Source organism: Oikopleura dioica, chromosome 2 (assembly GCF_907165135.1).
Source record: "Oikopleura dioica chromosome 2, OKI2018_I68_1.0, whole genome shotgun sequence".
Taxonomy (NCBI): domain Eukaryota; kingdom Metazoa; phylum Chordata; class Appendicularia; order Copelata; family Oikopleuridae; genus Oikopleura; species Oikopleura dioica.
In genome coordinates this window covers 12,903,592-12,916,353 of record NC_137292.1, presented here as the reverse complement: position 1 = coordinate 12,916,353, position 12,762 = coordinate 12,903,592, and the positions used below count along the sequence as shown (strand labels likewise).

The 12,762-nt window shown below is 42.8% G+C and overlaps 2 protein-coding genes across 4 annotated transcripts; one reads left to right on the top strand and one right to left on the bottom strand.

The window, feature by feature from the left end:
- Positions 1 to 1,055: 1,055 nt before the first annotated feature.
- Positions 1,056 to 3,941, top strand: LOC145699279 (uncharacterized). The gene is made up of 7 exons (XM_081776548.1): positions 1,056 to 1,233; positions 1,280 to 1,643; positions 1,752 to 2,474; positions 2,519 to 2,662; positions 2,703 to 3,383; positions 3,441 to 3,776; positions 3,822 to 3,941. The coding sequence occupies exons 1-6, from the start codon at positions 1,216 to 1,218 to the stop codon at positions 3,701 to 3,703; spliced, it is 2,193 nt and encodes a 730-aa protein (XP_081632674.1). The 5' UTR covers positions 1,056 to 1,215; the 3' UTR covers positions 3,704 to 3,776; positions 3,822 to 3,941.
- Positions 3,942 to 5,891: 1,950 nt separating this feature from the next.
- Positions 5,892 to 12,514, bottom strand: LOC145699277 (uncharacterized). Of its 3 annotated transcripts, XM_081776546.1 has the most exons (11): positions 12,392 to 12,514; positions 10,374 to 10,624; positions 9,984 to 10,042; positions 9,617 to 9,785; positions 8,822 to 8,983; positions 8,598 to 8,777; positions 8,383 to 8,490; positions 8,222 to 8,341; positions 7,518 to 8,012; positions 6,313 to 7,007; positions 5,892 to 6,272 (listed from the first exon to the last, which is right to left on the bottom strand). In XM_081776546.1, exons 2-11 carry the CDS (start codon positions 10,506 to 10,508, stop codon positions 6,149 to 6,151), a joined length of 2,247 nt encoding a protein of 748 aa, XP_081632672.1. In that variant the 5' UTR covers positions 10,509 to 10,624; positions 12,392 to 12,514; the 3' UTR covers positions 5,892 to 6,148. The 3 variants fall into 3 exon arrangements, with proteins under 3 accessions (XP_081632672.1, XP_081632671.1, XP_081632673.1); XM_081776545.1 differs by lacking the exon at positions 12,392 to 12,514 and having other exon boundaries at positions 10,374 to 10,657; XM_081776547.1 differs by lacking the exons at positions 7,518 to 8,012; positions 12,392 to 12,514 and having other exon boundaries at positions 10,374 to 10,657.
- Positions 12,515 to 12,762: the final 248 nt, after the last annotated feature.

The following is a 12,762-nucleotide window of genomic DNA, read 5'->3' as shown; positions in this document are numbered from 1 at the left end:
AAATTTGAACGCGAAAGTTGAGCCAAAGCTCAGAATCGCACATCTAATTGAGGAGAAAAGCTCGTTCCCGCGGATATATATTTCTGTTATGGCTTGGAACCGTGCCTAGTTGCTGCCGATCCGGCTAGCCGCGTTGGGACAATTCTCATCAGCAGCTGCTGCATTTGATGGATTGTATCTAAGAGGCTCTTATTTTCAAGAGAACAGGCTGATTTTGATAACGTTATGGCTCGAACGATGTGAAAAACGAGGATGCTTAATTTTCTCTGTTCCGTATCCGTTCTGATTTTGTCGGCTCTGGTTGATTCCTTTTGATGTGTCTGTGCTAAGCATTTGACGTGCATTGACGTGTGGGCACGTTTAGATGCACCTGAAAGCTCTGAAGTCGTAACCACCTCGAACGTGGCCGTTCGCGGCGTCAAAGACCTCACACTGACACTTTCACGTTGACAGGGAGGAGGAATTCCGCAGCTGGAAGGGTGACGTGATGCACATAGGTTCAAGGCCTTCCGCTTTCAAGATATTTTTAGCATAAAGCTAAAATAACTTTGACACAATTCAAATTCTGCTTCGTGCAATTTCGAAGAATTCGAGGTTCAAAAATATTTGGCCCCGTTTTTTTTAAAAAGCAGCTGATTTATAATCATAAAAAGTTTTTATTGAAATTATTTCGTCATAAAGTTTTTTCGCTTGAAATCATGGAAAACGATGAGGATTTTTCGATCTCTTCCTTGATTTCAGTAATGGCTTCTGAAATCGAAATTCAATCTAAAAATGAAGGGGGTGGGTTAGACACAGCTTTAAATATTTTATAATTGAATTTGACTTTCAAAAATTTGACCTTGGATAATTTTTTAAGCCTGGCGGGTAAGATTTCAGCACTAAAGTGAGGTGCGGTGGGGTGGGATCACACACGCGAGCCATTTTGCGATAACTGTGGTGTAAAAGTAAGGACTGTCTTGTACAGTCGCAAATTATCCCCCTAGTGCTCAGCGCGCGAAATCGAGGCCAGCAACTTGTGCCGAAAGAGGAGCAATCCAAAACGCCATCCCATCAAAAGTGCGTTTTACTCCACGAACAAATTAATAACGAAATTGGCCGCTCCGCCACCACCATTGAATAATTGACACCGGCCAATTTTTTTCATAATAGAGAGAAGCTCAAACTCAGATTAAGAGAATCGCTGATTGATGTAAAATCGAACTGAAGAAAAAAATGGAGAATATTCCGCAGGTATTGCAGTTGAAAAATTATTCATCTGTTGATTGGAAAATTTCAGGATAATTATACATTAGTCGAACCAGATGAAGTTCGAATATACGAACCTATCGGTTCGGGGAGCTTCGGCTCCGTTTTTCGCGGCGAATTCAAAAACATGGAAATTGCGGTGAAAAAGCTCCCGAGCAAAGAGAAAGAAGCGAGCATTCTAGCGATGCTCAATCACCCAAATATTATCGAATTCTACGGCGCTTGTGAACAACCGGGCAATTACAGTATCTTGATTGAATTCGCGCGTTATGGAAGTTTGTACAGCTTTCTACAGACGAAAGAAGCAGCCAAGTTGGATTTCGAGCAAATGATCCGATGGGCCTTGGACATTGCGCGAGGCGTGAACTATCTTCACAATGAAGCTCCTTGCAAAGGTATTGACTGAGGTCAATTATGGATTATCGCGAGTATTTTCTCTTCTTTCTATAAAAATACAGCGAATTCCAGAGCAAAAAGCTGCTTGAAAATAACTCATTTTCTAGTCATCCATCGAGATCTCAAATCGAAAAACGTTGTAATTGTCGGCGACGACTACACTTTGAAATTATGCGATTTCGGCGCCTCCAGATATTTAACTCAAACGGCGACGATGACCATGGTGGGAACATTTCCATGGATGGCGCCTGAATTAATTCAAGGAAAGAAATCGAACGATTTGTGCGACGTCTACTCTTTTGGCGTTCTTTTATGGGAGATGCTGACAAGAGAAGTGCCGTTCAAAGGCATGGAAGGTTTTCAAGTCGCTTGGATGGTCGTGGAAAAGCGTCAACGACCGGTTTTACCTGACAAGGCGCCAGAAGAAATCAAGCAGCTTATCAATACTTGCTGGGCGCACGATCCAAAGGATAGAAAAGACTTTCGGGCAATCATTTTGGACCTTGAAAAAATGGAGCTCGATCAAGAACTTATGGACGAAACCAACTCATTTATGGGCAACAAAGAAGATTGGGAGGAAGAATACGAGGACCTCGTGGAAAGCATGCGTACGGAGCAGCATTCCTCGATAAAAGAGCGAGAGGAAGAGCTCGAAAAGAAGGAGAAGAAGATGAAAGAGTGGGAAGATGCTCAACGAGAAGCTTCAAAGAACCACGGATTGATCAATATCGGCCAAATTGAAGAAACTTCGTTCAATCGAAAATTCAAGTTTTCGGGAAAAGGCGAGGGTGCCGCAGAATCAATCAGAGGCATGCTTGAGGCAGTTTCAGGTAAAAAAGGAGTAAAGTGATCTGGTGATTAGTTTCTCATTTAGGCAGGAATCTTTCGAATCAAAACTTGAAAGCACTCACGCGTGGCAGTTCCGGAAGCTCACTTGTGGCTCTTGACGACAAGTACAGCTCAAATACGTCGCTTTCATCGAACTCGTCAACGCCGGGAACCGTTCAGCCTGGTCTAGGTTGTTCCAGTTCAAGAATTCTATCATAACTTTTGCTTAGGGTATCGACACAAGCGATCTGTTGGAACTCCCCCAGCCGATAAATATCCATTCTCTCCTCTCCTTTCAAAACACATGGTTCAATACAGCCCAAAGAAGCTTTCTTGTCCAAAAATAGAAGGCGAGGCTGAGTTTGGAGGCTCAACGAGAAAGACTTCGCTTGGAATTCTCGGAAACACTCAGACTGGAGAAAACCAAGCTGTGATGTTGCCGAAAGAAATCGAAGAAATTCTTCAAGCACAAAGCATGGGAAATGGAAAACCCTTCTGCAAGTTTTCTAGGCAAACGAGTACTTCTAATGAGACGATATCTTACAATGAAGCTCGCGCAATAATCAAGGGTCCAGAAGGGACTGAACCCCGCGTGATCGAGAACGCTTCAGGAGATTATTCCAAAAGTCAATCACATGACAATCTGACCCTGTTAGGGAAAGATGCTGCTGTCTCGAGAGGGCTAAATATGTTGACGAATATGTCACCTTGTTCTTCCACTGCCAACATGACACAGTTCAATACAGTCTCCTGCAATTCTCCGGAAATCTTTCAACCAGGCTATTCTCCAAACGAAGAGCGTCTCCAACAGAAAGTCGGCCTTCTTCAACAACAAGTCCGTCTACTCGAACAAGAACTGAAAAATATACTCAACAAGCCAAAACGCGGGGTCAGAGTCCAGGTCAACTGCGGTAAGATACCAACTTCCTAGTTTGAGTATTATCGAGCTTGCGGTTATTTTGTTTTAGGTCCCATCACACGTGACAAGGGTTCACAAACAGACTTCTTCATAAGTCCAACAGAATCGTACAGAAGCTCGACGATCGGAGGATCACCACCTGACAGTTTCAAATCGAACATAAGCAATGGTAGCTTTGGCAGTGGGCGTAGTACAATTTGCCCATCTGGCGATTTATCAGGAAAGGATCTATCACTCCAGCAGAATAAAAACCCACTTGAAGCCCTCGAGTCTAGGCCCCTAGCCGATGCTAGACTTGTGCGAGATCACTGATAAGACCACGATGTGATTCTGGAGAGACATTCCATTGCGTCTATACAATCTGAAGATGACCCTAATCAAGGATGTAAGTACCCACTTGAAAATCAGTGTACTTTATTATTGCGCTTAGCTTGCGAGACTTCGTCTATGTCAACATCAGCGTCTACGTCGATCCCAACTACTCCAAGCTCTTCTCAGCCAGATGAGATTCTGCCTAGTCCGTCTGGATATGAATCTGGAGGGGATTCAGGTATTTTTCTTTGTTGTGAAAGCTGGCTAGCCATGAATTTAAGAGTATTCACAACGAATATCACATAAGAGACGGACGAATTGCCGCCCAGGACACGATGGAACTGGCTATTCAGACATTCGGCTCATGTCCGACGACTCGGATTCAGAAGCAGTTTCGCGCGTTCACCAGAGACACTCTTGCGACAACCCTGTCGGCTATCGGAAGCCCGCTCATGAGTCCAGGTTAGAAATGATCAGACGAACGTCTCTAGAAGAACGCCGCCCGCTAAGTTCGAGAATCACACCACCAAGGCAATTATAAGAAAATATTTTCCAAGTTTTTGCTTGTCAAAAACCTTTGGTGGTCCTCCCTTTACGTGATATCATCTGTGATACTTCACGTAGGCTGTAAAGTACTTGAGTGCCGCGTGCACTGGAAAGTACTTTAGGCCTTGATACCAAATTTATCTTGATGAAAGCGGGTTTTCTATCAAGATAAATAACTGAAACTCTTTGGGTAAAAAATGTACGGAATTTGATCTAGGTAAACTTATGTGATGAAATAAGGAGCTGACAATGCGATGATGAGCGCTCTTTGAAAAGCCAACTCAGTAATGAGCGCGAAATACGTGTTTTACAAGTCAATTTCTCTTCGATAATCCTCAAACATTCATCCTCTAAGCGTTCAGTGTTTTAAGCTGCGGTAAACTCATTGTTGATTTCAGTACGGTTTCGCCGCGCTTCCAACGAAAAGTCAACAAAATCTCTTCATCGTCTGGAAGATCATCGAGTTCATTACATCTTGATGTTGATGACACTCGCTTACGAAAGTCATCATCAGGAAACTCGCTGAATTCGTCGCAGCCTCCACAGCTAACCTCTCTCGGTAGAATAAGACCGGAATCGGCGGATAAGGTATTTTGAAATTTTCACTACCGAGAACGACTGACGTTTAGGCGAGACGAAATATCAGTGCTCCACAACTACAGTTGATTGAAGATAGAGCTCATTTGACGAAGAACCAGCCACACCATCAGCCAATGCTCGATCTAAACGAAACAAAGAACATATCTCTAAATCAGAAGTTTGTCTCGAGGTATTTATTGCTCGCTGTCAACAGAGTATGATGCATGTGTTTAGTGCGGAAATAGGGAATGTGGGCCATCGAGGCATCAGCCGCCTCCCCTCTGACCCTTCCAACCGCCCTAAGTCAGGGATGAGCGGCCGCCACTCACTCGATCACTACAGTAATCTTCCTACATCGCCACGCTCAGCAGGCCCGATGAGCAACTCTGAAAATAAATTCACATTCGGTCTTTCGCCAAGGCCAAAACCTAAAATTGAGCACTGCCGACAAGCTACTTCCTTCGATACTGCTTCGCAATATAGGTTCGCATGGGTGCAACTAACAGCGTTTTCGATAATTTCAAAAAATTCAAAGATAGCCTCTGTTCGATAAATTAAAAATTTGCCCTCTAAGTAATTCATTTTAGCTCCGATCAAGACGATGTCCGTTCCGAATGCTCCGATAGCCCGTATTACCACGTTTCTTCCTACCATGTCCCGTCACAGCAGCGTCGAAAGCATTCGCGACCTCACGATCAGGTATTGACAGGTTTCTTTTACAACACACTCTTAGCACGCTTTCAAAGTCACAATCGAGTATATTCGATACAATTATTAAAACCGAAATTCAGGCGGCGCCAAACTTTGAAGCTCTTCATAACAGTTCCATTCTCTTAAAAGGCCCCGGCAGAACTTCAATCCAAACAAGGCAAGTTTCAACAAAACCGACTAATTATTAAAAAGAAATTTCAGACACGGAGCCCCAGAAACACAGCCTGTAAGCCGCTCTCGTCCAGGATCAAACCTCCGACTTGACATCTCAAAAACGATCAAAAAATTTCAACAACAATAATGATAAACCCTACTTGCCAGAAAACAAACACTGTTGCTCGAAATTATGAATTTAAAAAGCTCAAAGCTTTATTTAAAATAAATAGAAAAACTCTTGTCCAGAAGTACAGAAATTGGAAAAGTATGATACACAAGTGGATAGGCGGATTTTTCTTCGTCGCTAACATTTTTTTTTTCGGAATCGTAGAATTGTCGTGGAATATTTGTTTGGTGACTACTACTCGTACAGTTACAGTAATTCACAGCTAGCGCTAATATAACACGGAGATTGAGCAGCAAAGGGACGACTACTGTGAGCTTCTTCCGGACTCACTCGATGATGTCTGGTGGGCGAGTTGCCTCGGCAGCGCGTTGACGACGCATCGTATTTGTCGGAGATTCGAAATCGTTATAAATGTCTATTCCAGAATCAGCTCTTTCGGGAGATTCATTGCTAAAAGTGTGTTACGCTTAATAAATCAGACTTTTCAAACCTGAAGAATGGCGAAGGGCTTCGAGTGTTGACCCTCCTCCCAACCGGGACGGGTATTCTACTCCTAGCCGATCCTGGCCTCGCTTCCATTCTGGGCTTGACTAATTCCCCCGAAACTCCATGCAAAGACACAGATAAGCTTTGGAGCGCCATCTCCGCAGCGGATTTTGGCCTTTTTGTTGGAGCTTTCTCGTCTTTTGTCGACGAGCCGAGATCTTCTAGTGTTAGTCTATCGTCGCGATAGACCTTCATGTTGACCTTGCGGTCTTGGCTCGATTCACGAGACGTCTTTCCGGAGCTCTTTCCAGGTGCCATGGATTCCTGCGAGGTCAGCCGTTTTGTCCTCGGCGTTTTCGCGGTCATAGGAGTCGAGTAAGGCGTCGCCGAGGATGAGCGCGGCGGGGTCGATGAACCGATTCTAGAGCGAGAGGGAGTTTGACTGCGATGTTTTTTCATTCTACTCGCAGAGTTACTGTCGCCTTTCAGTGGCCTACTGCGCTCTACAGAAGAGCGGTCGACAGGCAACGACTGGTTTAGATTGACGTTGCGTCGAGCAGTGGCAGGAGAACGCGTTGGAGTATTGGAATTGTTTGTCGTTCGCCGTCTTTCCTTGGCAATATCGGATTTGACGCTAGACGGCGTACCCTTGACTTCTTTCACAACGTGTCCTTTTTCGTGCCGCTCGATAATGAAGTGCTAAAGAAAATGTTAACATAAGCGAAGTGCCCGTGAGATCGGTATTTTCATGCAAATCTACATGTTAATTGATGATAATTCTATTCTAATCTTGAATCATTCATGATTGAGCGAGTCTATCAACTCTTGAACAAGGAATCAGCATATTTTTGTGAGATTTGTGCACTGGGATTAGTTCTGAAATCAAACTGTGCTACGGAAAAGAACACAAGGCATGGAACCTCTTTTTCCGGCGTCTCGGTCTTTGGTGAGCGCGTTCGCCTGTTAGAATTCGAATACAGCCGATCAAATACGGAAGAGCTTGGCGAGACGCCAAAGCTCGCCTCGATCAGGTTGGTCACGCTTTTCGATTTGAACTTGCCTTTTCGAGTGGAATCGGCCTTTGTTTAGCTTATTAGTCGTCGAGTGATTTTGTTACTGTCTTGTTACTGTATGTCCCTAATTGCGAGAAATTGACATACGGGTTAGGGTTAGGGTGAGAGAAAAGATGCATGGTGTTAAGGTTCTTACTCGAGGAAGGGTTGAATACGGCCGAAAAGCCGGGGTTGATGGTGTTTTTGTTTTAACTTTATTTCGAGCACTGAAACTTCCGCCCAGAGTTTTACTGTTATAGGAACTTCTCCCGAGACTCGATTTTGGTGGTGGTTGAGGTTGAAGTTTGGGTTTTGATTTAGGTTTTGTTTTCGTAAGCCGTTTCCTAGGAGGACCGAGTCTATCAGACACGGAAGTGGTCGAGTACTCGGACGACACACTCGAGCGCCTTGCCGGTCGAGTTGCCGTTGCGGGTCTAGCAGGCAAGCTGCGCCTATCTTTTGGCTTTTCAAGACCGATGGGATTCGGTCTTGTTATAGTCTTTACAGGCCTCGACGCATTTAGCGAGGGCGTCGATGTCGACAGTGTCGCCGCGAGCGAGGCCCTTGACCCCCTCCGCGACGATGACTTTGAAGAGGTCGTCGCTTGAGGGGAGAGAGTTTGATTAAGACGCGTCGTTGATCCAGAAAGTTTCTATAAAATCCATATAAGCCCCTTTCATCCCTTCTCAATACCCGAACAATCTTAGCGAGCGAGATTCTAAGGGCTAATCTTATTTTATCTCCATTACTAACACTCCCCATCAAACTGGTTTATCTTCAGTTCTATCGGAGCTCGATCACTCATCTCTTGCTTGGAGATCGTCCAATATTATAAATAACCAATAATACCGATAATTTTACCTGACGAATGTGTTTCTCCTGGCGATGGCGTTGACACCGACATGGATCGTGTTTGTTCAAATAATTTTCTAGCGTGTCCCAGCCTCCACCAACTCGAACCATCACGTGATTTCGGAGAATCTAAGAATGGTTGAAACTGTAGAATACAGAGATTTGCTTACTCTCATGTAGATCAAAGCCTTTGAGTCTCCAATTCGATACTTTCCATCTCCCACTTTCGTCAACGAAAACATCGTAGGGCAAGTACAAAGTCCAAGATAATATTGCACCTTTAGAAATAATGCGTTAATAATGACCGAACCGAGAGTTCACCAATTCCCATGAGAAATCTACCCGCGCATCCCTCATCTGGCGAATCGGCAAAGATCATAATTACCATTTCATCCAGGCTTTTAAAGTCGATCGCAACTTTCTGCGGCTCTGGTTCGGGCTCTTCATAATCGGAATAGTCGCTTTCAACTTCGCCCGCATCGATTCTCATTTCGCGTTCAATTTCTTGTTCTAGTTTGACGATCGTTGGTGCCTCCATTCCAAATTTTGCACCTCGTCGAGCAACCTAAAATATTCGTTGAAATTCGTACTCTTCCATGATTTCAGTACCTCGAGAAGTGTAAGGATAAAGTTCTTCTCATTCTTCCTCAATATGAGATCGTCAGTTTCGAACATGATGATATCCGAAATGCCAAGTTCTTCCCTGCACCACTTGATGAAGACCGCAACGTTGTCACGCGCGAAGAACGACTCTGCTTTGACATGTCGGCCCTAAATGTGAATTTTCAAATCCGGCTCTTAGATGAAATATTCATCGGTCTTTTGCCGGCTGAGTTCACCGGCGCCGGACCACATGACCTTGGCTTTTTGGATCATTTGGATTCCCCCGGGCTTTGTACGAATCGAAACAAAAAGAGAATGGAAAAGGGAGATAGACGTGAAATCTGAACCGCAGTTTCATTATTTAAAATTTAAAAACGAGCTGGAGCCGACCCAACATACTGTCACCCACAGAGAAGCTCCCTTCGTCTACTGTAACTACTATCAATTATGCATCGTTTTGTGACAGATGCGCTTATCCTCGCTGGGTAAATACCGAAGAGGCTATCTTTGAACAAGTAGGGCTCGCGCCTAGGGGGCAATTTCACGTCCCAGATGGAAAGAAAGAGGATATCCGCAACTTTCAATGCTTCAAACAAAAAAAAATACTGTTTGAACAATCCAAGGAAGGAAGTTCTCATCAAAAAGCGAGGTAAGAATACAGATTAAATACAGTATTCTGCTACTGTACGTAGCTCAATTAAATACGGAATAAACAACTGCCAAGTGAACTTGATCAATCAATAATTTACAGACAAGTGTGGAAAATAAAGATATGCCCGGGCCTGATTTTTAATTATTTACCTCGTTAAACTTCACACAATTCTGCGGCACCTTGACTTTCGTCAACGAGGGATGCTCTGGGTTCGTCATTTTGAACTCTTCGGCATGCAGCGTCACTGTATTCGCGTGTTTGCAGAGGAGAATTCCAGTTTCAAGTTTTCGAAAGAAAGAATATGCGTTTATCGTTTCTTTTCAAGAGCACCACAAATGTTTGTTCATCGACGTACAGTTACTTTCAAACTGTATTTGCCTGTCCGATAATATCGATAAAAATATGTCATTTTATTCTGCGATTTATTTCCTAAGACGTCAAAGGACGCGACAGTAGATGAGTCTTTATGAAGTTCCAAACTAAAAGTGTTTGAGCTTTTTTGTGGTGCCGTTTCCTGAGTGAAGAATTTGAAGCCATTCAGACAAGTCTTCCTTCATGGCGAATAAATATTCATTCTGAACATCGATTAGCGCGCTCGGCAATATTCGCCAAAAATCGACTTTCGAAGCTATCTAAGAGCCATTAGGGGCTTACAATTTGTAAACCCATAAATCGACCAAAAGCTTGGGCCCATGTCAACAGAGGGCTGAAATCGCTTAATTGGCACATGTACCGGGGATTAACTCATCGGATAAATTTTTAATTGAAATATGTTCTTTGATCTCAGAATCAAAAATGAGAGTGAATTTACGTAGAAGAATGTCTGTGAATTAACTCACGTCTGGGTAAAAAAGGAGGATTTCAAAGACGAAATTTGAAAGTTGTTTATTAGTAATAAATTATTACCTGTGTATTGTACGGTCTGATAGACTGTCTGGCAGACGCGTTAATAACCGCCGAAACTTCTTGCTTCACCTCATCGGATAGCTCATTCACATGTCGCTCCATTTCCGCCACAGATGTTCCAGTCGCCCCGGGCATGCGCCTTTAGGGGAGCTGGCAAAGCTTCTTTATGTTATCTCTCAATTTTCGTATTTCAGTATCTCTCTTCGATACGGTCTTTGTAGCCCTTTTTTCGCGGATTTCGGTCTCGCAATCTAGAAAAAAATAAAACGTCCGAATTATTGAACAGTGGGCGAAACGGAGGTGAAGCGTGGTGAAATCAGCGCATGGGCAGACACGAGAGGGCGCCAGGCGAAAAATTCGCGCGGCGCGCTCCTCCGGGCAAAACAAAAAAAATTTAAAAACCTCTTGATTAGACGATTATCTAGAATTTCTCTAGACAAAAAAGTCTTGGGAAAGCGTTTTTTTTCGTTGAAAAGAAGAATCTTTGTTATGATAACTGCCGAGCTCATGGAAAATCGCGGCAAATAATAGCGTTGTAATTGGGACCCCTACGGTGTTTTATTATTTTCGAAGTTGTAATAAAAAAATTCGCAATTTCCTCCGCTCTCTTTGATCGAACTGAAGCAGCTAGGTTTACAATTTTTTCTCTCGGCAAACACCACCGTAAATTTGTTATTTACTCCTCTGCAGCAAAAATCAGTAGTGACGGGGGGACAAAAACGATGAGAATTTTACGATCAGTGAGTCGAATCATTCATCTTCGAGTCTTACTAAGCGATTCATTATCTCAGAGGGAAAAGCCTTTCCTGACGATTTCTTGAGGCGACAATAAACCTAAGGAACCTAACTACAGTTTGAAAATTGTCGAAAGATGAATGTAGTGCGCGAATTCTCAAATTCAGCGTCATTAACATCTTTCATCTATTCAAGTGGACACAGAGCAAATCGTTTTTTGTCCTTAGTCCCACCGAGGGTCCACTTGAATCCTCATATTCTCCATTAACTGTTTTCTCTCCCTTGCTATAACAATTTTGAGAATTCTGAATTCTGACCGGGTAATAAATCAAAACCCCAGATGGTTCCTTTCCCGAGGGAATAAAAGACTGCTCAGAGTTTTACTTTTACGAGTTTTGCTTTCGCCTTGACTTTATTGCGAAAAAAAAAATACATCATTAAAAATGACACAGGCGTTTTTTAAAATCAGCAACGATTTTTTACGTTGCTAAAAACGTCCCGCCCTCACGGCTATCTCTGAAGGCATTGATTTTTCTTGGGACCTGTCAAGGAGATATTTGCTTATTTGCGATTTCGATCCGTATGTATCTCCACGTAGCACTGTTGTACTTCCGTCGATACTGACACACTACTATTCTGCAAAATCGAATTTGGCTACTTCAAAATGCAAACTTGAGCATTGTCATTTTGAAATGAAACTAACTTCAACTCTCGAAAAAGTCCTCTGAGATGCCCCTTATTGCCTCGATCTTGTGCCTTTGAAATTTTACAATTTACATTTCCACCGCAAAAAGTCGCTTTTACGCCTCTTTATCGAACGCAACTCAAATTTACTCAACATTTACTCCTACATGAACTCAGTACTGAACTTTTTACTGAGCATGAAAATCGAGTCATTACCTTTTTTATTCTGGGCTCGAGGAAATAAAATGGAAAAAAATCTCTACACGCGCGGGAGAAAGCTTTGACAAGTTCTCTGTTTGGTGTTTGGCTGGACGGGTAGTTACCATGGATTTAGCAAAAGTCAGTCCGATGTAATTTGTTTAATCGAAAGCCATCTTTTTCTTTACTCAAATATACATTATTCCTTTTCTGACAGCTTCTTTCACAAAAAATGGAAACCAAGGAAGACTAACAACTGGCAAATGAGCTTCAATCTACCTTGAAAATTTTCTTCGAAAAAAAGAAAAAAAAAACTCAAACTAAAAATATTCAAACTAAAATTATCTCAAGCTCTCTAGCTTTTATATAAACCGAGAAAAACGTGGTATAAATGAGATTACCTGACGTAAAAATTTCGTATTCTCGTTAGTCTCTCTTTATTGATTTAAATTTCTAAATTCCTGTCCAAGAATTTCTCTTCTGATAGTTTTTATCAGTACACGAAGACTGTGGACGGCCCTAGGGCGGCCTTACGTGAATATGTCCACGGTATATCCGTTTTTGCGACGGATTGATTACTTCTAATTGCGCTGATAAGCAATCACCGAATATTCTTGCTTTAGAAAGAATCATACAGTATGATTTATACAGTGTTAAACTGTTCTGTTGTATTTATCGATTGACACAGTTTCGAAATGTTTATAATTCACCCCTGTCAGATCATATTTGACTTTTGAACTAGTGTGCGCAGGTGAGAAACTGTAGTTGTTGT